Here is a 25502-nt window from a genome sequence, read left to right on the forward strand (position 1 = left end):
ACAAAAAGTTGAAAACTTACTAGAACAAATAATGAAGGAGAACTTCCCTAATCTGACAAAGGAAATAGACTTCCAGGAAGTCCAGGAAGCTCAGAGAGTCCCAAAGAAGCTGGACCAAAGGAGGAACACACCAAGGCACATCATAATTCCATTAGCCAAGATGAAACAGAAGGAGAGAATCTTAGAAGCAGCAAGAGAAAAGGAGACAGTTACCTACAAAGGGGTTCCCATAAGACTGTCAGCTGATTTCTCCAAAGAGACCTTACAGGCAAGAATCTACATCCAAGATTCCTCTATCCAGCAAAGCTATCATTTAGAATGGAAGGGCAGATAAAGTGCTTCTCAGATAAGGTCAAGTTCAAGGAGTTCATCATCACCAAGCCCTCATTATATTAAATGTTGAAGGGATTTATCTAAGAAAAAGAAGATAAAAAATAGGAACAATAAAAACGACAGCAAACTCACAGTTATTAACAACCACACCTAAAACGAAAACAAAAGCAAACTAAGCAAACAACTAGAACAGGAATAGAACCACAGAAATGGAGATCACATGAAGGGTTATCAACAGGGGAGTGGGAGGGACGTGTGGGGGGGAAAGGTACAGAGAATAAGTAGCATAAATGGTAGGTAGAAAATAGACATGGGGAGGGTAAGAATAGTATAGGAAATGTAGAAGCCAAAGAACTTATATGTATGACCCATGGACATGAAGTATGGGGGGGGGAATGTGGGAGGGAGGGGTGAGCAGGATGGAGTGAAGTGAAGGGGGGGAAATGGGACAACCATAATAGCATAATCAATAAATATGTTAAAAAAAAACAATGAATGGCTCAAAACTAAGATCAAGGAAAATATCAAAAAGTTTCTGGAAATAAATGAAAATGAACTCACAACAACCCAAAACTTATGGGACACAGTGAAGGCAGTCCTGAGAGGGAAGTTCATAGCAATAAAGGCCTACCTAAAAAGGATAGAAACATTTCAAATAAACAACCTAACCCTACATCTATAAGAACTCAAGGAACAACAACAAAGACAGCCTGGAGCAAGTGGAAGGAGGAAATAACAAAGATCAGAGCAGAATTGAAGGACAAAGACAAAAAGCACTATTCTGAGGATCAATAAATCCAAGAGCTGCTTCTTTGAAAAGATAAACAAATCAACAAGCCTTTGAGCAGATTCATCAGGAAGAAAAGAGAAGAGGACCCAAAGAAACATAATCAGAAATCAAAGAGGACAGACTACAGCTGATACAACAGACACGGAAAGGATTGTAAGAAATTACAACAAAGAACTATATGCCAAGAAATTTGAAAACCTAGGTAAAATGGACAAATTTCTAGAAAAAAATAATCTTCCTAAACTGAATAAAGAAGAAACAGAAAGCCTGAACAGACCCATATCAGGCGATGAAAATGAAGAAGTAACCAAAAAACTCCCAACAGACATGAACCCTGGACCAGATGGTTTCACAGGAGAATTTTACAAAGCATTAAAGGAAAAGCTAACCCCCATCCTTCACAGATTATTCCAAAATATCCAAGAAAATGGAAGACTCCCAAACTCTTTTCATGATGCCAGCATGATCCTAATCCGAAAAACAGATAGAGACATAACAAAGAAAGAAAACCTCAGGCCAATATCACTGACAAACATATATGCTAAAATTCTGCACAACATACTGACAAACTGTACCCAGCAAGCAATACATTAAAAAGATCATACACCATGATCATGCGGGATTCATCCCAGGGATGCAAGGATGGTACAATATTCACAAATCAATAAACGTAATACATCACAAAAAAAAAGACAAAAATCACATGATCATAGTAATAGATTCAGGAAAAGCATTTGATAAGGTACAGCACCCATTAATTAGACAAAAACAGAGGGAGCATTCCTCAACATAAGAAAGGCCATATAGGAGAGAACTACAGCCAACATCATACTCAACAGGCAAAAAATAGGATCTTTCCCACTAAGATCAGGAACAAGACAAGGATGCCTACTTTCACCACTCCTATTTACATAGTATTGGAAGTCCTAGCGACAGCAATCAAACAAGAAAAAGAAGTAAAAGGCATCCAAATTGGAAAGGAGAAAGCAAAAATCTCATTGATGCAGATGACATAATAGGTTACATAGAAAATCCTATAGACTCCACCCAAAAACTACTTGACCTAATAAGTGAATTTTACAAAACAGCAGGGTACAAAGTCAATATTCAGAAATCAAAGGCAGTTTGGTACACCAACAATGAAATATCAGGAACAGACTTTCAGGAAAAAAATCCCATTTCATATAGCAACAAGAAAAATAAAATACCTAGGAATAAACCTAACCGAGGAGGTAACAGGCCTGTACTCAGAAAACTACACAACACTGAAGAAAGAAATTGAGGAAGACAGAAACAAATGGAAGCATATACATTGATTATGGATGGAAAGAATTAATATCATCAAAAAAATGTCCATACTACCCAAAGTGATTTATAGATTCAACACAATTCCCATTAAAGTACCAATGACATATTTCACAGATTAGAACAAACACTTCAGAAATTTATATAGAACCATAAACAACCCTGCATAGCCACGGCAATTTTAAGAAGGAAGAACAAAGTAGAAGGGATGACAATACCTGATATAAAACTGTATTACAAGGCCACTGTAATCAAAACAGCTTGGTACTGCCATAAGAACAGACACATAGGCCAATGGAACAGAATACAGAGCCCAGAAATAAACCCAAGTCTCTACGCTCAATTAATATTTGACAATGGGGGCAGGAGCATAAAATAGAGTAAAAATAGCCTCTTCAACAAATGGTGTTGGAAGATATATACAGCTACGTGCAAAAAAATGAAACTCGATCACCAACTTACACCATACACAAAAATAAATTCAAGGTGGAGAAAAGACTTAAATATAAGTTGTGACACCATAAAAGTCCTAGAGGAAAACATTGGCAGGAAAATCTCAGACATTCCACACAGCAACATCTTCACTGATATGTCCCCTGGAGCAAGGGACATAAAGGAAAGAATAAACAAATGGGACCTCATCAAAATCAAAAGAGAACCAACCGTACGGGAAAACATATTTGCCAATGATACTTCAGACAAGGGTTTGATCTTCAAAATATATAAAGAACTCACACAACTCCACTCTGAGAAGACGAGCAATCCAATTAAAAAATGAGCAAAGGACTTGAACAGACACTTCTCCAAGGAGGACATACAGAGGGTCCAGAGACATATGAAAGGATGCTCAGTATTGCTAGCCATCAGAGAGATGCAAATCAAAACCACAATGAGATATCATTTCACACCAGTGAGAATGGCCATCATAAGCAAAGCAACAAACAACAAGTTTGGAGAAGTTGTGGAGCAAAGGGAACCCTAGTGCACTGTTGGTGGGATTCCAGACTGGTGCGACCACTATGGAAAACAGTATGGAATTTCCTCACAAAACTAAAAATGGAACTTTCTTTTGACCTAGCAATTCCACTACCGAGATTATATCCTAAGAAACCTGAAACACCAATCCTAAAGAACCTGTGCACCCCAATGTTCATAGCAGCACAATTTACAATAGCCAAGTGCTGGAAGCACTTAAGTGCCCATCAGTACACGTATGGATCAAAAAACTATGGTACATTTATGCAATGGAATAGTACGCGGCAGAAAGATAGGAACTCCTACCCTTTGTGACAGCATGGATGGAACTGGTGAACATTATGCTAAGTGAAATAAGCCAGACAGTGAGGGACAAATACCATATGATCTCACCTTCACTGGAACCTCATCAACAAAAGAAAAAAACAAGGAAAATATAACCAGAGACATTGAAATTAAGAACAGTCTGACAGTAACCAGAGGGGAGGTGGGAGGGGGTAATCAGGGTAGGAGGGAAGAGTTTTCAGGAACAACTATAACTGACACATGGACAAAACCAAGGGGGCATGGAGGCAAGGGAGGGAAGGAGGTTTGGGTGGGGTGCGGGGGCATTGGTGGGGGGTAAATGCAGACAACTGTAATTGAACCACAATAATTTTTTTAAATAAATAATATTTACGCAAGGGTATAAATATGCAAAAAAAAAAAAAAAGACCTAAATATAAGAGTTTAAAACTTTGAAAGTCTTAGAGGAAAAGATAGAAGCAAATCATTGTGGGATTAAACAATGATTTCTTAACGTAGAACACCAAAATCACATTCAACAAAAGAAAAAAAAAAGAGGTAAATTAGACTCCATCAAATTTGAAAAATTTGTGCTTCAGAGGACATTATCCAGAAAGTGGAAAGACAACCCATGGAATGAACAAAACTTATTTGCCAATAATATATTTGATAAGGGACTCATATCTAAACTATATGAAGAACTCTTACAACAAAAAGACAAGGAAATTTAAAAAATAGTCAAAAAATTTAAATAGACATTTCTCCAAAGATGGTATACATATGGCCAATAAACGCATAAAAAAAACATCCTTAACCTCATTTGTCATTGGGTCTTGAGTGGAAAATGGTCAGTCACTTTCGAAAACACTTCAGCAATCCCTCAAGAGGTCAAACATAGAATTATCATATGATCTAACAATTCCACTCCTAAGTTATACCCAGGAGAAATAAAAGTATATCTATAAAAATTTGTACATGAATGTTCATAGCAGCATTAATCAGAAAAAAGTAGAAACACCAAAATGTCTATCAATGAATGGATAAACAATGTAGCATATCCATACTATGGAATATCTATCTGGCAATAAAAAGGAATTAAGTACAAATGCGTGTTACAAGAAGGATGAATGTTAAAAATAATTTAAGTGAAAGAAGACAGTCATAAAAATATATGATTCTACTTAGATGAAATGTCAGAACAGCAAGTCTATAGAGACAGCAAGTAGATTAGTGGTGGCCAGGAAGAATGGAGAATGATTGCGAATGGGTGTGGAGTTTCTTTAAGAGGTGATGGAAACATTCTAAAATTAGACAATGATGATGGTTACACAACTTTGTGAATTTATTAAAACTACTGTACTGTACACTTTAAAAGGGTGAATTTTATGTTATATGAATTAGATCTCAATATAGCTATTATTTTTAAAAGTAAAATTATACCTGAATATTGATGTTGCAAAGGGTTGCCTAGACTGTGATCCAGTCTGCTTAATCAGAGACTATGACCACTACATCTAAAGCAAGTTCTATACATGATTAGGTACTTGGAAGCAATGATATTCTTACCTCTTCTAAATAAATATTATCCAGATCATACGGTGTTCTGACAGACTCTACCATCCAACTCTCAGGTGTGTTCAAATTCAGAGTGAACAAAGGAGAGTGAGGCATATCCAAAAATTTGGCTATTGGACCCTTTGCAAAACTATTGTCTGAAGTGAAAGAAATCTCTGGTTCTAAAACGTAACGGTAAAAGCTGAAATTAAAAAGGAAAATGTTAGTTTTGTTTTGCTTTTTTTAAAACACAACCACAGTTCTTGAGATCACAGGCCTCCATACAGGTAAACAACTGACTTATAACAAACTAGATTTGGAAGGATTTCCTTCCATATTGGGAAAGTGTTTCTAAAACCGTCTGTTGACTTAACAAAACCTCTGTGGTTGTCGCAGATGTAAGAGAAAAGCCAGAGGGATAGGACTCGGAGGAAGGTCACCCCTTCCTGTACTGTTGTCAGTGGATGCTGTTGGGGGTCTCAGACATTTCCTGAGTATTTGCCTCCCTCATTTTTCTCCTACAAAGTCCTAAATGGCAATTGGGTTCTCAGACAAGTCCTGAAAACACTATATTCAATAGTTTAAACATTTCTCCTGTACAAGGACAATAGTGGAAGCTGGGAACCTTTTTGTCCCTTTCAAAACTGTTTAAATTCACTGAGAATCTAACCTATGGAACACAGCACATTTGTAAATTAGTAATTTCCCATAGCTCCAACATGTGCTATGCTATCACTATTAACTGCTTTTTATATCTTTTTTCATAAAGGACCATTTCACAACTTAGAGAGCAAGCCTATCCTCCTTTTCAAGATACATGCTAATGGGCCTCATCAAGTTTCATCTGATACACTTATTCCAACCTGAAATAACTGGTTTTGTGATTTTTTTAGATAAAAAAAGAACAGACAAGTCTTTCCACACCACAGCACATTTTAACTAACATGGTAATTTTAATAGCTACACTGATCCAAATGCTCTACAATTAGGGAACTACATAATTCTGACCAAAAAGAAAGAAAAGTACAAGTGCAAGGAGCTTGGGTTAATGCTACCTAAACACTTCCATGCCCACAGAAAGCTCTCAGAACTTCTGATTAGAGCAGAAATTTAGCAAAATTAAACATTCAGTAAATGATCTTTTCAAATATGATGACCCATCTATAAACCCAGCTTTCACATTTTTTTCCAACTGTTGATTTCTTACACAGTTTACTTTACCTTTTCAAAGGCATGTCAGAAAGTTTAGATTGGCAGTTCATAAACACTCTTAAATTCATGTTGATCAGCTGAGTTAATACCTAAAGGAGTAAACCAGATGAAAAAACATAAATTAATCACTTGACACTGAGTTAAGAGAGAAATCGTTTCTTAATATCAAGAAAAGGTATAGATATACTCTAATGCACAATCTAAATCACATACATATCACTTGGCCAAAGCATGTCAAGTAGGCCATTGGAGATCACTGCCCTTCACACATGTGGTGAAGCAGTAGATGATAATGGGGAGCTGTCTACACAAGGAAAAGTTTAAAGATTCAACAGTGCAGCTTCCATACTATGGTATGAAAACAAACACACATATAAATATCCATAAAAAAGGTTAGTTAACATACTTCATTAAAGCTTTTGTCTTAGAAAAAAAATACAATGCAAAACCAAAAGCTGAAGCAACTGTGTTTTAGGCAGAGCTCTTTTCAATTTCCTCAAAATTCTAATATCTTACACATATTTAAAAGACATGCTATTTATAAAAGAGGAAAGTGACAAAGCAGAATTCTTTTACCTTTTTTACCTATTCACCATTATAAATTAAAATATGGCATAAATCAACTTAATTCAAAGGCATTTTACTTTAAATAAGGATATATTTTTTTTTCATTACATGAGCTAACCAAGAAAACCTGTACCAACTAAGGTTATAAAGCTGTTTTCAGAGCCATTACCAATCTTTATGAAGACATTAGCTCTCCCAGGATGCCTTACAGGGCTTTCCAATGCCCTTTGAAAATAACTAAGGGAATATTGGCCATCTCAGAATCACAGGGCATGTGATCGCTTCAGATAAAGATGATGTATACTGCCTCTGCGGCTGTCCCTACCAAGAGCAATGGGGCAAGTCTCTGTGATTCTCTGGTGACAGGGTCAATGACAGCCACGACATCAAAGTATGTCTCTCCTTCTTTCGGTCTCAGTTTAATTGCACTACAGAGAACAACAGATAAAACATTAGCTGGAGGAAAACAAGAAACAAAGTTAATTTGTTTTTGTGGCAGTGGGGGGAAGAATGCAGTCCAGTATAACTTATCAGCCCACTTAGAATATCAAAATAAACTTTAGCCCTAGAACAGTAAGGCTACATGGTGTTCAAGTATGTGATTATGTCTATCTCACAGTTCACAAAACCCTCTAAAGACTCAGGTTCACTGAAAATGGATTGAAAGATGTGTGCTGAGAGGAAATCCAGCTTCAAATTGTATTTACCCAAAAACTGCTAAAAGCTTGTGATGTTTGTTTCTGACATTTAACAGATTATGTCAATTTTTATTTCTTGGCAAAAAAGGTATAAGAAAAAATAAAATCATTTTTTACATAATAAAAGGAATTTAAGAATATTACAGAATACTTGCAAAAGATAGAAAAGGAAAATAAATAATCATAAAATCTCACCATCTAAGGCAACTACTTTGGGGCATATCCTATGTAGTCCTTCTTACTAGCTGTACCTACAGAGTATTCAATTTCCTTCCTACCCCCACCACTTTATCATAAACATTCTCCCATGTTGTAACACATTAAACATCCCAAATATGAAGTAATCATCTACCAAGTAAATCTGCCATAGCTTACTTAAGCTATTCCTTATTGCTAGACATGTATATAACTCTCAATCTCTAAAATAACTTGGTACATCAGTTGTTTTCATACTTGGAAATTTCTTAAGAGTCAGCAAAGTCCTAGACCTGAGATTACTGAGTCATAGAATAAAATATGTTTGTGTCTAATATGTACTGTAAACCACGCTTCCTGAAGAACTAAACAAATTTATAAGGTCAAAAAAATAACTTCATATCTTGTCAGCATTAAGTTATATATATTTTATCTCTTCTTAATATGTGAAGAGCAATAGCAGTTAGGTTTCAGTGTGCACTTCTAGGATTTCTGAGGAGAGATGCATTTCCCTACATGCAGTACACTTTAAAAAGGAATACACTTTAAAGGGTTTAAAAATATATTCAATTTTCTAAAAACATTATAGCTTAAATCAATATTTACCACTCTGAGCAATATTTCAATGTACTTTCAATGCTAACCACTACTTTTCTGCAAGTAAAGCAGAACATAACTGATAAAAAACTGGGTAATTATAATTTAAATGGTGATGAGGTGCTTTGGGAATAACCATCAGAGTGGCTTTGTGATGACACTACAGCAGATGCTTTCACTCTGATACTTACTGTAATATAACAAAATGTGTTTATTCTAACACAACTGTTTTCAAAGTGTGTATCCAAACCAGCAGCATCGGCTTCACCTGGGAATTTGTGCAAACAAACTGTTGGGCCCTAATCCAAACTGACTGAATCAGAAACTCTGGGGTAAGTTAGGCCATCTGCATTTTAACAAACTCTCTAAGTAAAAATATGAGACCGGCTGCCCTCAGATAATTTGGACTTCTGTGTGACTCTAGAATTCTAGAAGGAAAATCACGTAAGAAAATAGCATGGTACAAAGTCTCACAAAGGGAACAAGAAGTAGAGCCTCAAAGAGTCCTTTAAGTCAGGCCTGCCCAGGCCAACAACTGGAACCTTGGCACTTTGGGGTACAGTTCTGTTTGACACGTTCACGTTCTGAGGCAGTATTCTAGATGATCCCCAACTGGCATACCCAGAAACTGACAATGGAGGTCTTTTAATCACCTCCAATCTCTATGAAAAGAAAAAGAGAGCAAGACAAAAATCAAGAAAAGAAAAATACTGGTGTGGAAATGGAGAGCAATATAAACTAACATTATCGTCTTTTAATATACTCACTGCATTTGGTCAGAAAAAACACCAGAATAGAGCCAAAAATGACAGAGAAAGGAACAATATTTGGGATTCATACACATTTTTGTGAGGTAAGTACAGCAAATGTCAAAGAATGCAGTGCTTCACCAATCTTAATGTACACAGGAATCACCCGGGGTAACCTCGTTACAATGGAGATGCTGATTCAGGAAGTCTGGGTTGGGGCCAGAAACAGAATTTCCACAATCTCCCAAATGATATCATGCTGCTGTTCCAGGAACCACACTTTAAGGGCAAGGGTATGCACATCAATAATTCATATTAGAAAAAATAAGTAATTTCTGATATAAATCAAGCAAATACTCATGTAATCTAACACAATGCCAATAAGAAGAGTTTCTCTAATTATAATTTGTATCATAATAGAATTTGTAATTAGAGTATTTTAATTACATAGGACTCATGGAGAAAGGGGTATTCTAGAAAAGCAAGAGTTCTTGCTCAGGATTCACTCTCTTGGCCATGATGTCTGGTCAATTAGGAAATATGTTTCCTGTGGCAGGAACGAGATAATGAGTTATTTCCTGAAAGTATACAGAGTAATGAGAGGAAGGAGCCACATAAGTTTTCACTCATTGGTAACATAAGAAATTAGGAGACAGCAAGGATGTATCTGGAGAACATTACGCTAAGTGAAATAAGCCAAATGAAAGACAAATACCATTTGTCTCACCTATAAGTGGAACCTAATCAACAAAACAAACAAGCAAGCAAAATATAACCAAAGACATTGAAATGAAGAACAAACTGAAAGTAACCAGAGGGGAGTTGGGAGGGGATAACAGGGGTTAAAAGGGGGAAGGGTTTTCAGAAACATCTCTAAAGAACACATGGACAAAACCAAAGAAGGGTAGGATCAAGGGTGGGAAGTGGTGATGGCTAGGGTGGAAGGGAGTAGTGGTGGGTGGGGGAGGAAATGGAGACCACTGTACTTGAACAACAATAAAAAATATTCAAAAGACTCTGATTATATTTTGTTTGCTTTTTTCTTTTGTTGATTATGTTCTAGTTAAAGGTGAGGTGGGGGGAAGGGCGGGGAGAAAATACAGACAACTGTAATTTAACAACGATAAAATAATTTTAAAAATATATTCAAAAGAAATTAGGAGACATGGCCAAAGAAAAAGAAGAGGTCTCCATTCTAGCTTGGAACTGTCAAACAGTCTATTCAAATCTGATCTCCACAAGGACTGGCATGAGAAAGCACAAGTCAACTGAACTAAAGTTCAATCTACCCCAGACTAATTAAATCACAATCACACAGGGGCACCACGCAGGCTTCTATATCTAACACTTGCCTGACGATTCTAATGTGCAATTAAAGTGTATACACATTCAATAAGGCAAGGGCTACATAGACTAACACAGGGGTTTTTCCTAAAGACAAGTTAATATTAAACTAACCATGAGGAAACAACCCAGACTGTGAAACATTCAACAAGACAATTGGTCTGGACTCTTGAAAAAGTCAATGTCATTAGAGACAGACAGAAAAGAAGAAAAGCAAGTAACTGTTCCAGATTAAAGGACACTGACCATAACAAGTAACAAAATAGCTGTAAAAGGTCATTAGTAGGGCAACAGAGAAATTTCAATATTAACAAGTATTATTTAATACTATTATGTTACCATTAAATTGCTGAAGTATGCTAATAAATACTGTGTGGAGAAACTCCTATTACTTAGGAGATATATGCTGAAGAATTTAGGCTTAATGTATAACTACATCTGCAATACAGTTCCAAATGGTTCTGAAAATATGTGAATACATGTGTATTTGTATGCAAACATACAAATATACATTATATGTACTATACATACATACACACACAGATGGCAGATAAATGTGACATTTGTTAACAAGTGGTGAATCTAGGTTAAACATACTTAGGTGTTCATTATAAAAGTCAACTATTCTCTAGGTTTGAAACTTTTCAAAATAAAAATCTGGAAATAAAAGGCAAAGACTTCTTCATAATGCTACATTTATTTTATTTTATTGAAAACAAAAACAGTTTTCAATTAAAGATGAACTAGACAAGTGTTCTAATAACCTCTATTTATTCTTGGGTATCAGAAAATTATAGCTGGTCTGCTTCATGAAATGCTTTCTGGGTTTTTAAAAATATTTTATTTAATTTTAGACAGAGGGGAAGGGAGGGAGAAAGAGAGGGAGAGAAACATCAATGTGTGGTTGCCTCTCCCACGCCCCACACCAGGGAACCTGACCTGCAACCCAGGCATGTGCCCTGACTGGGAATCAAACCAGCGACCCTTTGGTTCACAGGCCAGCACTCAATCCACTGAGCCACGCCAGCTAGGGCAAAATGCTTTCTGTTTTCTAAAAGTGTGCACTGAAAACTATTTCAGATGTATTTTAAAATAAATGTAAACTATTATAAAACTGAGATCTGTATGAGTTTTATTTTTTTATTTTTATTTTTTAAAGATTTTATTTATTTATTTTTAGAGAATGGGGAAGGAAGGGAGAAAGTGAGGGAGAGAAACATCAATTCATGGTTGGTTGCCTCTTGCATGCCCCCCACTGGGGACCTAGTCTGCAACTCAGGCATGTGCTCCAACTGGGAATCGAACCAGTGACCCTTTGGTTCTCAGGGTGGAACTCAATCCATTGAGCAACACCAGCTGGGGCTGTAGGAGTTTTAAATAAGAATATGAATATATATATGAAAACCACATGCCAGACAAATTTTCCATTCATATAAGAATTTATAAACACACTTTATATCACAGGTGGCAAACACAAGGATGAATCTGGCCCTCCAACTTGTTTTATCCGGTCCGGCACCTTGTTTCTACCCAGTGGCAGCACCAAGCTCCTTGCCCCTAGTTAAGGAGAAGTTACATTTATACAGTCCTAAAATTACATTTGGCCCTTTGAAGGCAACCGCAAGGCCAAAGTGGCCCCTGGTGAAAGTGAGTTTGACACCCCTGCTTTATATGAAAAAATAAACAATCTGAGGTGAAGACGGCCTGAAGATTTACTATACAAGATGGCCTTCAGGCAGCTGCACCCAGTGCACGGCCTCAGTGCCACCCAGACGCTGTGCACTGGCCCCCAGCTGCTCTCTATGCATAAACTCACAGAGAAACACAAGTGGATAACAACAGAAAATAGTACTGGAACAGTGGGAATCAGCAATTTTGCATAGGAAGCTTTGAGGGATATTGTTTACTATAGTTTGCCTGAAGTTGAAACAAAATTGAACAAACAAGAGAAGTTTGATGCTTTGCAAAGTGTGAAAGTTGCTCATGAACCCTATTATCCTGTGTCAGAAGTAACTGAAATTAATGAAGCTCTTGCAGAAAATCCAGGCCCAGTCAAAAAATCCTGTTATGAAGATGGCTGGCTAATCAAGATTACACTGAGTGGCCCATCAGAACTAGAGGAACTAATGAGTGAAGAAACATATGATAAACACATAAAATCTATTAGGGAGTGAAAAATGGAACCGCCTAAATAAAGTAGTCTGAAACAACTTAATCTAGCATAAATTGTCAAATCAGTGATGAATAGAAGATTTAAAACAGCAATTTTTAGTAATAACAATGGAAAAAGAAACTACTTAGAACAGTGCTACTGGAGGAAAATACCCCTTAACTTTCTAGTAATTGCAAATAAACACATCACGCATCTTTTTCTCAACACCCTATGGTTATTAGGCTAGGCTACAGTTATAACATTCAAAACTCCTGAAATTATCTGTGGCAAAATCTAGTTACAAAAATTATGTAATTCAAGGATAACATTGTTATTTTAAGCCTTATATAACACTGTAACTTGCTTAGATCCATTTCTGAATTTGGGACAAAATACTTAATGATCTTTCCATTGGAAATTACTGGCAGTGGAGTAAAGGTTTTTATTAGTTGTACAATGTCAGATGATAAACAAAACTATGTCAATTTTATAACATACCATATTTGCTCGTGCTATTTTTATACAGGAAATCAACAGTCTCATAGGAAAACAATTTAATAATAAAACATTCAACTTCCTCATTAAAAGAAGAGTTTAATGTTCAAGAATACACACAAATTCAACATTATTTCTATACCTGTGTCTGTCTTCAAAAAACTGGTACTCAATTCTGGCATCTCCTTTAGGTTGAGCTGACAGAAGAGCATCTACTTTCATTACCAAGTCACTTGCCCTGAAAGACATGGTTGGTAACAATTCAGTATCTCTTTAACCTGAAGGTTTTTCCAATTATTGCTGAATATAATATAATCTGCCAAAGGAGGATTACTAATAAGTAATTATTAGTAATTAACTGCTGAATACTAACAAGATAATTTAAAGAAACCATGAACTTGGTACCAACAGACATAAGAAAAGTACTGATTTTGAGAATGATTAGTTTTATAAGTTTAGGAAAGGTACTGATTTTTCCATATGTGAAATGGGGACGATGCCAACTTCACACGTAAATACTGCAGCGCCTAAACATAAAGCATCTAGCTCAGGGTCCGCCCCATGGCAGACAGTCAGTCAGCGTTATTTACATTCTCTCACCTCTTCGTAATAACTTTAGTACTTTTTATGATTGTTAGAGTAATAATTCATTGGAAAACATTCAGGGAAAAAACATAAGGAGAATTCTGAGACACAAACAATACCATTATCAAGAAATAAGCACTAAACATTTGGTTTATTATTTGTATATATTTTAAAAATACATATGAGGTCTGTCCAGAAGGTATTCAGCTATGTAATATGAAAAATAGAGACATTTATTGAAGAAGATACAAAAAACATTTACATAGAACAATGATGCTTCAGTCCCCTTCAAAGTAGCCAGCTTGGGACCTCACGCAATTCTCCCAATCACCATCAGCTAGCTGCCCCACCATATTTTCCTTAATCTCATCATTGCTCTGAAATCTCTTCCCTTTCAACAGTGATTTGAGTTTGGGAAAAGCCAGAAGTCAAAGGGCACCAAATCTGGGCTGAAGGAGGCTTAAGTCACCTGGGTGATTTGATGTTTCGCCAAAGAACTCTTCACGAGACATGATGCATAAGTGGGTGCATTGTTGTGATGAAGCTGCCAATCACCGGTTGCCCATAGCTACGGCCTTCTGAATCATCCAAATAGTTTCCACAGAGGAATGTTCAAACTTAATGTAAAATTTGATGCAGATTTGTTGCTCTACTCACTCAGTCATTTTTAATATAATAGCCACATAGTACACATGCTCACTCAACAATGTCTACTGCCCCCATGGACTAGTACAGTGAAGTCGTGATTGTTCATGCATGCACATTCCAGTCCATTTTCCTGGGTTGCCAGGTTACTCTGATGTCACGCAAACTATTCGCATTAACAGTGGCTGGACATTTTCCAGACATACCTCATACATACACACATACCTGTGTGTATACACACATATGTATATGTACACACATATATATGTATTCATATATATATACACATACACACATACACACAAAAGTGGGATTATACTACCTGGTAACCAGTGTTTTCATTTAACAATATATTATCAACATCCTTTTGTTGGTAAACATGTATAGGAGCCTATCAATATTATCAATGACTACATAATATTAGATTTTGTGGTTCACCATAATCTATTAAACCAATCAGCTATTGAACATCTCAATTGTTTCCTATTCCACTATTAAAATCAACACTTTGGTGAACAACCAAGAAAAGCATTTCTGCTTTCCCCCCCCATTCTAAAGTTGATTTCTAACCAAGGAAGATTTTGAACTAAATCATGAGATTTTAAATAATGTCTTCACCTGCTGAACCAAGGACTAAATTCCAAGAATTCTGAGAACACATGCACTAGAATCAAGCCTTTACATTTTCTATTGAACCAAACATCAACAATAAATTGGCTCAATTAGTACTTCTCAATACTAACTCTAATTACATACATACTCTAAATACTAACTCTAAGTACAGGCCACTTGTTTCCTGGGATGTGTCAACATAGTCACAAACATGTCAAGGGACACTTGGTTCTGTGAAGGGCCAAGCAGACCAACAAGAAATTTCATAAAGGCTCCCAGCTTGGCCTCTCTTAGGTATTTCCAAGCCCAGCACAGGTTGCAGCCATCTACAGATCACTTTGTAGGTTATGCCAGGTGGCCCTGGACAGGGTACAGGTGGCATCTGATCTTAGCATACACCTCCAGCTAGGCCCCAGAGACAGAGCACTCGGTGTTCAGTTTCAGACCACACAAGATCACACCCAAATACTACAAGTGACACACTCAAGGGTTGAACTCATTGGGCATTGGAGCCCTGCTGAAATGTGTACTGCTCCACTGGGTCAGCTCCTGCACAACAGCTCCTCCAGTATGATTGCAACCAGTTCTTGAAGCCAATCAGCGTAAGGATAAATCCCTCCCATTTACAGGTCACCAGCAATCAGGGTTCAATTTTAACAAGAGGGTCCACACAGCTCTGACCAGGGGTACACCTGACTACCCAACACAGGTGACCACAGAGGCTCCATCACTGGGTCCTACAGGATTCCAACTACATAAGGCCACTCTACCAAGACAAGGAGACGTAGCAGCTCTGATACATGGGAACAAACACAGGAACACATCCAAAGTTAGGAGACAGAGAAATGTGTCCAAATGGACATTATAGAACAATGTTCCAGAAAAAAAGACTAAAAAAAAGGAGACAAGTAATCTACCAGATTCGAAACACTGGTTATGAGGATGCTCAGTGATCTCAGTGAGAACTTCAACAAAAATGAAATGTAAAAATGAAGGTAGAAATCATAAAAAACATCCAGCCAGAAATGAAAAATACAATAACTGAAATGAAGAACACATTACAGGGAATTAACAGAAGAACAGATAAAGGAGAGAAGCACATCAGCAATTTGGAAGATAAGTAAGTAGAAAACACCCAATTAAAGCAGGAAAAAAACCTAAAAGAAAGATTATAATTTAAGGAGCCTCTGGGACAACATCAAGTGTGACAACATTCATATCATGGGGGTAACAGAAACAAAAAAGAAATCAAGGAAATGAAAACCTTTTTGAAGAAATAATGACTGAAAATGTTTCAAATCTGGTGAAGGAAAAAGACACACAGACCAGGAAGCAGAGTCCCAAATAACATGAACCTAAATAAGCCCATACCAAGACAGACCATAATAAAAATGACAAAGGTAAAAGACAAAGAATCTTAAAAGCAGCAAGAGAAAAGCAGTGAGTTACATCCAAGCAAACTACCATGAGACTATAAGGGCTGATTACTCGACAAACTTTGCAGAAGAAGTGATTGGCACAAATTATTCAAAGTGATGAAAAGCAGGGACCTACAACCAAGGTTACTCTCCCCAGAAAAGCTATCATTTAAAACTAAAGGAAAGATCAAGAACTTTCCAGAGAAGAAAAAGATAAAGTAGTTCATCACCACCAAACCACTATTACGAGAAATATTAAAATGCCTTAAGAGGAAGATAAAAGTAACGAAAGTAATGAAAGTAATGGCATATCTATCAATAATCACTTTAATGTAAATGGAATAAATTCGCCAATCAAAAAGACAGAGGGGGGCTGAATGGATTAAAAAAATGACCCATATATGTGCTGTCCATAAGAGACCCACTTCAGATCAAAAGATACAAAGAGAGTGAAAGTAAAGGAATAATAAAATATATTTCAAGTAAATGGGAATTTTAAAAGCTGGGCAGTAATGCATATATCAAATAAAGTAGACTTTATCACAATAAGAGACAAAAAAGGACATTACCAAATGATAAAGGAATCAATCCAACAATAGGATATAACTCTTATAAACATTTATGCACCCAATATAGGAGCACCTAAATATGTGAAGTAAATCTTGATGAATATAAAGAGAGAGATCGACAGTAATACTATCCAAGTAAGGAATTTACACATCAGTGACACCACTGGAGAGATCTTCTGGAAACTAAATCAACAAGAAAATAGTAGACTTATATGACATATGAGCCTAGATGGATTTAATTGGTATTTTCAAAGTATTTTACCCCAACAGAGTAGAATACACATTTTTTTTTTCTACCTTTGAAAAGGTAGATTTCCTAGGATAGGCAACATATAAGGCCAGTAAGAAGTCTCAGGAAATTTAAGAAGGCTGAAAACATATCAAAGTCTTCTCCAACCACAATGGTATGAAACTAGAAATCAAAAAACACAGAAACACATGGAGTTAAATAACATGTTACTAAAAAATAAATGAGTTAACAGTAAGATCAAGGAAAAAAATCAAAAAGATACATAGAGAAAAATTAAAATGAAAACACAACTTAGAAGCTATGGGATACAGCAAAAGTACTCCTAAGAGGGCAGTTCATAGCAATACAGCCCTATTTCAAGAACCAACAAAGAGCAAAAATAAACAATCTAACCTTCCACCTAAACGAACTAGAAAAAGAACAAAACACAAAGCCCAAAATGAATAAAGGAAGGAAATAATAAAGATCAGAGTGGAAATGAAGGAAATAATAAAGATCATAGTGGAAATAAACAAAATAAAGTCTGAAAAAACAACAATACAAAAGACCAATGAAACCAAAAGGAGGTTCTTTACAGAGATAAACAAGATTGATAAACTTTTAACCAGACTCACAAAGATTAAAGAAAACAGAAACCAGAGTTACAGCCAAGATGGAGGCATAGGTAAAAAACCTTCACTTCCTCGCACAACCAAAAGCAGGATAACAACCAATCTAAAAATAATAAACAACCAGAAGTGCCAGAAAATCAAACTGTATGGAACTCCGACAACCAGGAATTAAAGAAACAGTCAACCAGACCAACCAGACCAGTAGAAGGGAGACAAAAGAGATGGGGCAATAAAGGCAGATAGGGAGAACCCCCAGCAAAGCAGCAGGCCTCGAGGGCAGGGCTGGCTGAAAGGACCCCAGGCAAGGTGGGGGCTGCTGAGAGATCCCAGGGGAAGTCAGCAGACCGCAGGGGTGGGGCTGGCGGAACAGGAAACTGAGACTCAGAGCTGACTGTGGACTACAACAGGGGTTGCCACGGTAGGAGAACCTGCCAGCTGGGGGTGCTGCTAGGAAGTGGAGCTATAGCCTAACAAGCGAGCTGCATTGTTCCCTCTCTGGCCCCTCCCCCAAAGACAGTGCCACAATGCAGTAAAGAGGGTTGCCCTGCCCTGGAGAATACCTAAGGCCCCACTCCCTTACAAATTAACAGGTGCGCCAAGACAAAGAAATAGGGCCCAAATGAAAGAACAGAGCAAAACTGTAGAGAAAGAGCTAAGCGATGAGGAGATAGCCAACCTACCTGATGGAGAGTTCAAAACATTGGTGATCAAGATGCTCACAGAAATGATTGAGCTTGGTAGAAAAATGAAAGAACAAATGAAGGATACCCAAAGTGAAATAAAGCAAAATATTCAGGGAACCAACAGTAACAGGAGGGAAACCAGGACTCAAATCAAGGATTTGGAACAGAAAGAAGAAACAAACATTCAAACAGAACATAATGAAGAAACAAGAATCCAAAAAAATGAAGAGAGGCTTAGGAACCTCCAGGACAACTTTAAACATTCTAACATCCAAACCTTAATGGTGTCAGAAGGAGAAGAGGAAAGGCAAGAAATTGAAAACTTACTTGAAAAAATAATGAAGGGGAACTTCCCCAATCTAGCAAAGGAAATAGACTTCCAGGAAGTCCAGGAAGCTCAAAGAGTCCCAAAGAAGTTGGACCCAGGGAAGCACACACCAACGTACATCATAATTACATTACCCAAGATGAAAGATAAGGAAAGAATCTTAAAAGCAGCAAGAGAAAAGGAGATAGTCACCTACAAAGGAGTTCCCATTAGACAGACTATCAGCTGATTTCTCAAAACAAACCTTGCAGGCAAGAAGGGGTTGGAAAGTCATGAAAGGCAAGGACCTACATCCAAGATTGCTCTATCCAGCAAAGCTATCATTCAGAATGGAAGGGCAGATAAAGTGCTTCCCAGATAAGGTCCAGTTAAAGGAGTTCATCATCACCAAGCCCTTATTATATGAAATGTTAAAGGGACTTATCTAAGAAAATCAAAACTATGAACAGTAAAATGATAACATACTCACAGCTATAAACAACTGAACCTAATAAAGAACAAAAAACAAAACAAAACTAAGCAAAAACTAGAGCAGGAACAGAATCACAGAAATGGAGATCACATGGAGGGTTATCAGCAGGGAAGAAAAACGGGGAGAATGGTGGGAAATGTACAGAGAATAAGAAGCATAAATGGTAGGTACAAAATTAACAGGGGGAGGTTAAGAATAGTGTAGGAAATGGAGAAGCCAAAGAACTTATATGTACGACCCATGGACGTGAACTGAGGGCGGGAATTTTGGTGGGAGGTGGGTGCAGGGCGGAGGGGAATAAAAAGGAGAAGAATAATGGGATAACTATAGTAGGATAATCAATAAAACATATTAAGAAGAAAAAAGAGAAACTGTACTATTGGTGTGATTGCAGATAGGGAGAGCCACTGTGGAGTTATCTCAAAAAATTAAAAATGGAACGGCTTTTTTACCCAGCAATTCCACTTCTGGGAGTTTTTAAAGGAAACCCAAAACACTAATTTGAAAGAATATATACACCCCTATGTTCATTGCAGTCAACATTTGGAAGCAGCCCAAGTGTCCATCAGTAGATGAGTAGATAAAACAGCTATGGTATGTTTACACAATGGAATACTACTCAGCTGTAAAAAATGAGAGAAAGATTACTCTTTGCAATACCATGGTTGGACCCTGAGAACATTAGGATAAGTGAAATAAGCCAGTCAGAGAAAAGCATGTAACATGGTTTCACTCACATGTGGAATCTAATGAACAAACTGTACTAACAAGCAAAGTAGAGACAGACTCAAACATAGAGTGCAGGCTGACATTTCCAGGTTGGGGATTGTGGGGGTAGTGGAAGGATCAAGCAAAAAAGAAAAAGAACTCATGGACACAGACAGCAATGTGGTGATTGGGGTGGGTGGCTGGGGAGATGTGGAAGAAGGCAAAAGGAGGATAAATGGTAATTGAAAAAAATACAATACAAAATAAAGTATAAAAACAATCCTTTTTACACGTGCATAAAGAATATGAAGAAATAAATTCAACCAAGTAAAATTCCTGTACTCAAAAAATTATAAGACATGGATGGAACTGGAAAGCATTATGCTGAGCAAAATAAGCCAGGTGGTAAAAGACAAATACCATATGATCTCACCTTTAACAGCAACCTAATCAACAAAACAAACAAACAAACAAGCAAAATATAACCAAAGACACTGAAATTGAGAACAGGCTAACAGTGACCAGAGAGGAGAGGGGAGGGAATTTCAGGGGAAAAGGGTGAAGTGTTTGTAGGAACAATTATAAAGGACACATAGACAATAATAGGGGTGGGGGGGAGGTGGAAACGGGAGGGAGTTGGAGAGGGCTGGGGGTTGGGCTGGGGTGAGGGGAAAAGGCAGAGAACTGTACTTGAACAACAATAAAATTTTTAAAAAATTATAAGACATTGAAGAAAAGAATTAAAGATAGAAATAAATGGATACACATACTTTGCTCATGAATGGAAAGAATTCACGAAATTAAAATGTCTCTACTACCCAGGAATTCAACATGGCAGCGACCATGTTCCGGGCTTCACTGTGGGGCTGGAGAGTCGGTGTCAAGCTGGGCTATGGGCTACGGCTGCAGAGCCAGACCAAGGGACCTCCCAATTACCCCAGCTTCGTGGAGTCTGTGGATGAATACCAGTTTGTGGAGCACCTGTTACCCTCCACCAGCATCCCAAAGCCCCCAAAGCATCAACATTACCCTACTTCTAGTGGCTGGCAGCCCCCCAGAGACCCTGCACCCAGCCTGGCCTACTTTGTACGGCGCTCTCAGATGTACAACATCCCTGTCTATAAGGACATCACACATGGCAACCACCAGATAACTGTGATCCGGAAGGTAGAGGGAGATATTTGGGCCCTGCAGAAGGATGTGGAAGATTTTCTGAGCCCACTGCTGGGGAAGACGCCTATCACCCAGGTCAATGAGGTGACAGGCACTCTGCGGGTCAAGCGCTACTCTGACCAGCAACTAAAAGCCTGGCTCCTGGAGAAGGGTCTCTGGACCTAGCTGAGCAGCCTGCGTGACAGCATCTCCCACAGACTGGGGTCCAGGGGTCTCAGGAGGAGGGAGGTGGGTGCTGGAGCAATTAGGATGGGGGTGCAGAGACCCCGGCTAAGGGCTAGGGCAGGGTAGAGTGAGGGTCAAAGGTCTGGGTAGCTTGCCTGCATAAAGGGGGAAACAGGACCATCTGCACAGGTGCCGGCACTGGGGGAGGGGGAGCCTAACACTGGAGAGCCACTAGAGCAGGGGTGTCAAAGTCATTGTCCTCCGGGGCCACATCAGCCTTGAGGTTGCCTCCAAAGGGCCAAATGTAATTTCAGGACTCTATAAATGTAACTACTCCCTAACCGTTAAGCAAGAGCTCAGTGCTGATGCCGGGTAGAAACAAGGTGCCGGGCCAGATAAAAGAAGGTAGAGGACCATATTTGGGCCTTGTGCTTGCCACCTATGCATAAGAAACAGCCAAGCTAGTGGGGGGCATTAGTTGCTGTCCCCCACCACTACCACCCCTGATTTTGGTCTGTTCCTGCGGGTTTTTTTTTAATCCTCACCTGAGGACATGCTTATTGTTTTCAGAGAGAGGAAGGGAGAGAGAGGGAGAGGAACATTGATGTAAGAGAGGAACATCAATTGGGTTCATCTTGCATGTGTTCCAACGGGGGGCTGAACCCACAGCCTAGCCTAGGCATGTGCCCTGACCCAGAATTGAACCCACAACCTTTCAGTTTATTGTACCATCCTCCAACCAACGGAGCCACACCAGCTGCTTTTTCTTCATTGGGGCTCCTTGGGCTCCGCTATTCAAATTCTGGAGGTTGTTGACTGCCCATCTGGTGAAAGCAGTAGCACAACCAAGTTCAGGGAACGGCAACACAGGACAGACCCATTGGGCATCTGCCTTCCTGGGCCCTCAGGACTCCCTGCTGCAAACGTTCTCAAGCCCTTGATCTAGGCCAGACTGGGCTTGTTGGAGGTGACGGAGAATACAGATGAATGACATGGGTCTAGGAGTCTTCAGTTCCAAGTGCAGTGCTGGGCACAAGGGCTTGCCCCTGTCAGCCCCAGGGCTCATTCTTTCTACCCACAGTGAGGTAGAAGGCCCACTCACTTCTGCTCCATTTCAGACCAGAGTTGAGCCTGATTGGGTTTCCAGCTGGAGGAATCTGAATGATAAGCTGTAGCTGGTCTGCCCACAAGGGGGTGCTTGGGAGCTCCCAGCAGTCCAGCACAGGGCCTGCTTCCCAGTTGGCTGACCTGGTATCAATGGTGGATAGGGGGATTGCAGGCAGGAGGATGCTGGCCTTTTGTCCCTGCCATCCCACCCCACCCCCAGCCAGTGAACTTCACCCTTGGCCTGCCACAAGGACCAAAGCCCTGAGTTGCCACCCCTATCCCAGCATCAGACTGGCTAAGACAGGGTTCAGAGCCTGGTTCCCCTGCTAGGTCTCTAACCTTTTTGTGGCTCAGTTTATGTGTAGTACGGGTATATCTTTCAGACGAGATCAGACGTGTTCAGGGTGGTATGGCCGTAGACAGCATGGGTATATCTTTCTAATAGTGTGACTACAATGTGCCCAAGGACAGGGCTGGCTTGTGTAAATAAACCCTCCCTCCTAGAGTCCAGGCCAGGAGTCTACAGCCTGAGTGAGGAGGAGCCCAGCTCACTGACCCTGACACCAGCTCTACCAATTGTTAATGTGAGTTTTTATTTGGCTGTATATACAATTCAAGCTATTAAAATTTATACATATTTACAATTTTTTTAAAAAATGTCTCTACTACCCAAAGCAATGTATAGACATAACACTATTCCAATTGAGATAACAATGGCATATGGCATATTTCACAAAACCAGAACAAATATTTCAAAAATTTACATGGAATCACAAAAGACCTCTAATAGCCACAGCAATCTTGAGAAAGAAGAACAAAGTTGGAGAAATCACACTACCTAATATGAAACTATACTACAAGGCCATAGTAATTAAAACAGTTTGGTACTGGCATAAAAAACAGAAATACAAATCAATGAAACAGAGCCCAGAAATAAACACATACCCTTATGGTCAATTAGTATTTGACAAAGGAGGTAAGAACACAGAATGGAATAAAGACCTCCTATTAAAAAAATGTTGTTGGGAAAATTGGACAGATAACATGCAAAAAAATAAAACTAAACCACCTACCAACACCATACAAGAATAACCTCAAAATGGTTTAAAGACTTATGTGTAAGACAAAAAGCATAAAAGTAGAAAAAAACATAGGCAGTAGTGTCTGTCACATGGTTCTTGGTATGTTTCCTTTTACTGATATAACTCCTTTGGCTAGGAAAAAAATACATAACTTGGAGTATATCAAAATAAAAAGCTTTGCACAGCAGAGGATTCTGTCAACAAAACAAAAAGGCAACCTACTGAAGACAACATATTCACCAATGATACAACTGATACAAGGGGTTTATACCCCAAATTTATAAAGAATTCACAGAACTGAATATAAAAAAACTAACAATCTGATTAAAAAATGGGCAGAGGACCTGAATACATACTATTCCGGAGAGGTCATCTGGATGATGAATAGACATATGAAAAGATGCTCAATGTCACTAATCATCAGAGAAATGCAAATTATTTTTTTAATATATTTATTGATTATGCTATTACATTTGTCCCATTCCCCCCCCTCACTCCACTCCGTCCTGCCCACCCCCTCCCTCCCACATTCCCCCAGTATAGTTCATGTCCATGGGTCATACATATAAGTTCTTTGGCTTCTACATTTCCTACACTATTCTTACTCTCCCCCTGTCTATTTTCCACCTATCATCTATGCTACTTATTCTCTGTACCTTCCCCCCCTCTCCCACTCCCACTCTCCTATTGACAACCCTCCATGTGATCTCCATCTCTATGGTTCTGTTCCTGTTCTAGTTGTTTGTCTAGTTTGCTCTTGTTTTTGTTTTAGGTGTGGTTGTTAATAACTGTGAGTTTGCTGTCATTTTTACTGTTCATATTTTTGATCTTCTTTTTCTTAGAAAAATCCCTTTAACATTTCATATAATAAGGGCTTGGTGATGATGAACTTCTTTAACTTGACCTTATCTGAGAAGCACTTTATCTTCCCTTCTGTTCTAAATGATAGCTTTGCTGGATACAGTAATCTTGGATGTAGGCCCTTGCCTTTCATGACTTGGAATACTTCTTGCCAGCCCCTTCTTGCCTGTAAGGTCTCTTTGGAGAAATCAGCTGACAGTCTTATGGGAACTCCTTTGTAAGTAACTGTGTCCTTTTGTCTTGCTGCTTCTAAGATTCTCTCCTTCTCTTTCATCTTGGGGAATGTAATGATGATGTGCCTTGGTGTGTTCCTCCTTGGGTCCAGCTTCTTTGGGACTCTCTGAGCTTCCTGGACTTCCTGGAAGTCTATTTCCTTTGCCAGACTGGGGAAGTTCTCCTTCATTATTTGTTCTAGTAAGTTTTCAACTTTTTGTTCTTCCTTTTCTCCTTCTGGCACCCCTATAATTTGGATGTTGGAACGTTTCAAGATGTCCTTGAGGTTCCTAAGCCTCTCCTCATTTTTCTGAATTCTTGTTTCTTCATTCTTTTCTGGTTGGATGTTTCTTTCTTCCTTCTGATCCACACCATTGATTTGAGTCCCAGTTTCCTTCGCATCACTAGTAGTTCCCTGTACATTTTCCTTTGCTTCTCTTAGCATAGGCTTCATTTTTTCATCTAGTTTTCAAACAAATTCAATCAATTCTGTGAGCTTCTTGATTACCAGTGTTTTGAACTGTGCATCTGATAGGTTGCCTATCTCTTCCTCGCTTAGTTGTATTTTTTCTGGAGTTTTGCAGTGTTCTGTCATTTGGGCCTTTTTTTTTTTGGTCTTGGCGAGTCTGTTACTTTAAGGGGTGGAGCCTTAGGTGTTCCCCAGGGCGGGGTAATGCTGGTCACTGCGCTGTGACGCTGTACGTGGGGGAGGGGCCAAGAGGGAGCAATGGCTCCCGCTCCCCTCTCCACCAGATTTCAGTCTTTTACT

At 38.6% G+C, this 25502-nt stretch overlaps 1 protein-coding gene and 1 pseudogene across 3 annotated transcripts in view; one reads left to right on the plus strand and one right to left on the minus strand.

Moving 5' to 3' along the window:
- Positions 1 to 25502, minus strand: part of UGGT1 (UDP-glucose glycoprotein glucosyltransferase 1) — a 213073-nt gene that overhangs the window by 36830 nt on the left and 150741 nt on the right. For all 3 annotated transcript variants that reach the window (XM_053918537.1, XM_053918538.1, XM_024569684.3), the window contains 4 exons: positions 13394 to 13489; positions 7347 to 7449; positions 6464 to 6543; positions 5255 to 5444 (listed from right to left, as the gene is read on the minus strand). In XM_053918537.1, the coding sequence (XP_053774512.1) occupies positions 5255 to 5444; positions 6464 to 6543; positions 7347 to 7449; positions 13394 to 13489 (469 nt within the window). The remainder of the gene's footprint in view (positions 1 to 5254; positions 5445 to 6463; positions 6544 to 7346; positions 7450 to 13393; positions 13490 to 25502) is intronic.
- On the plus strand, positions 20819 to 22667 carry LOC112313109 (large ribosomal subunit protein mL49 pseudogene; annotated as a pseudogene).

The sequence above is a fragment of the Desmodus rotundus genome, chromosome 2 (genome assembly GCF_022682495.2).
Source record: "Desmodus rotundus isolate HL8 chromosome 2, HLdesRot8A.1, whole genome shotgun sequence".
Lineage (NCBI taxonomy): Eukaryota > Metazoa > Chordata > Mammalia > Chiroptera > Phyllostomidae > Desmodus > Desmodus rotundus.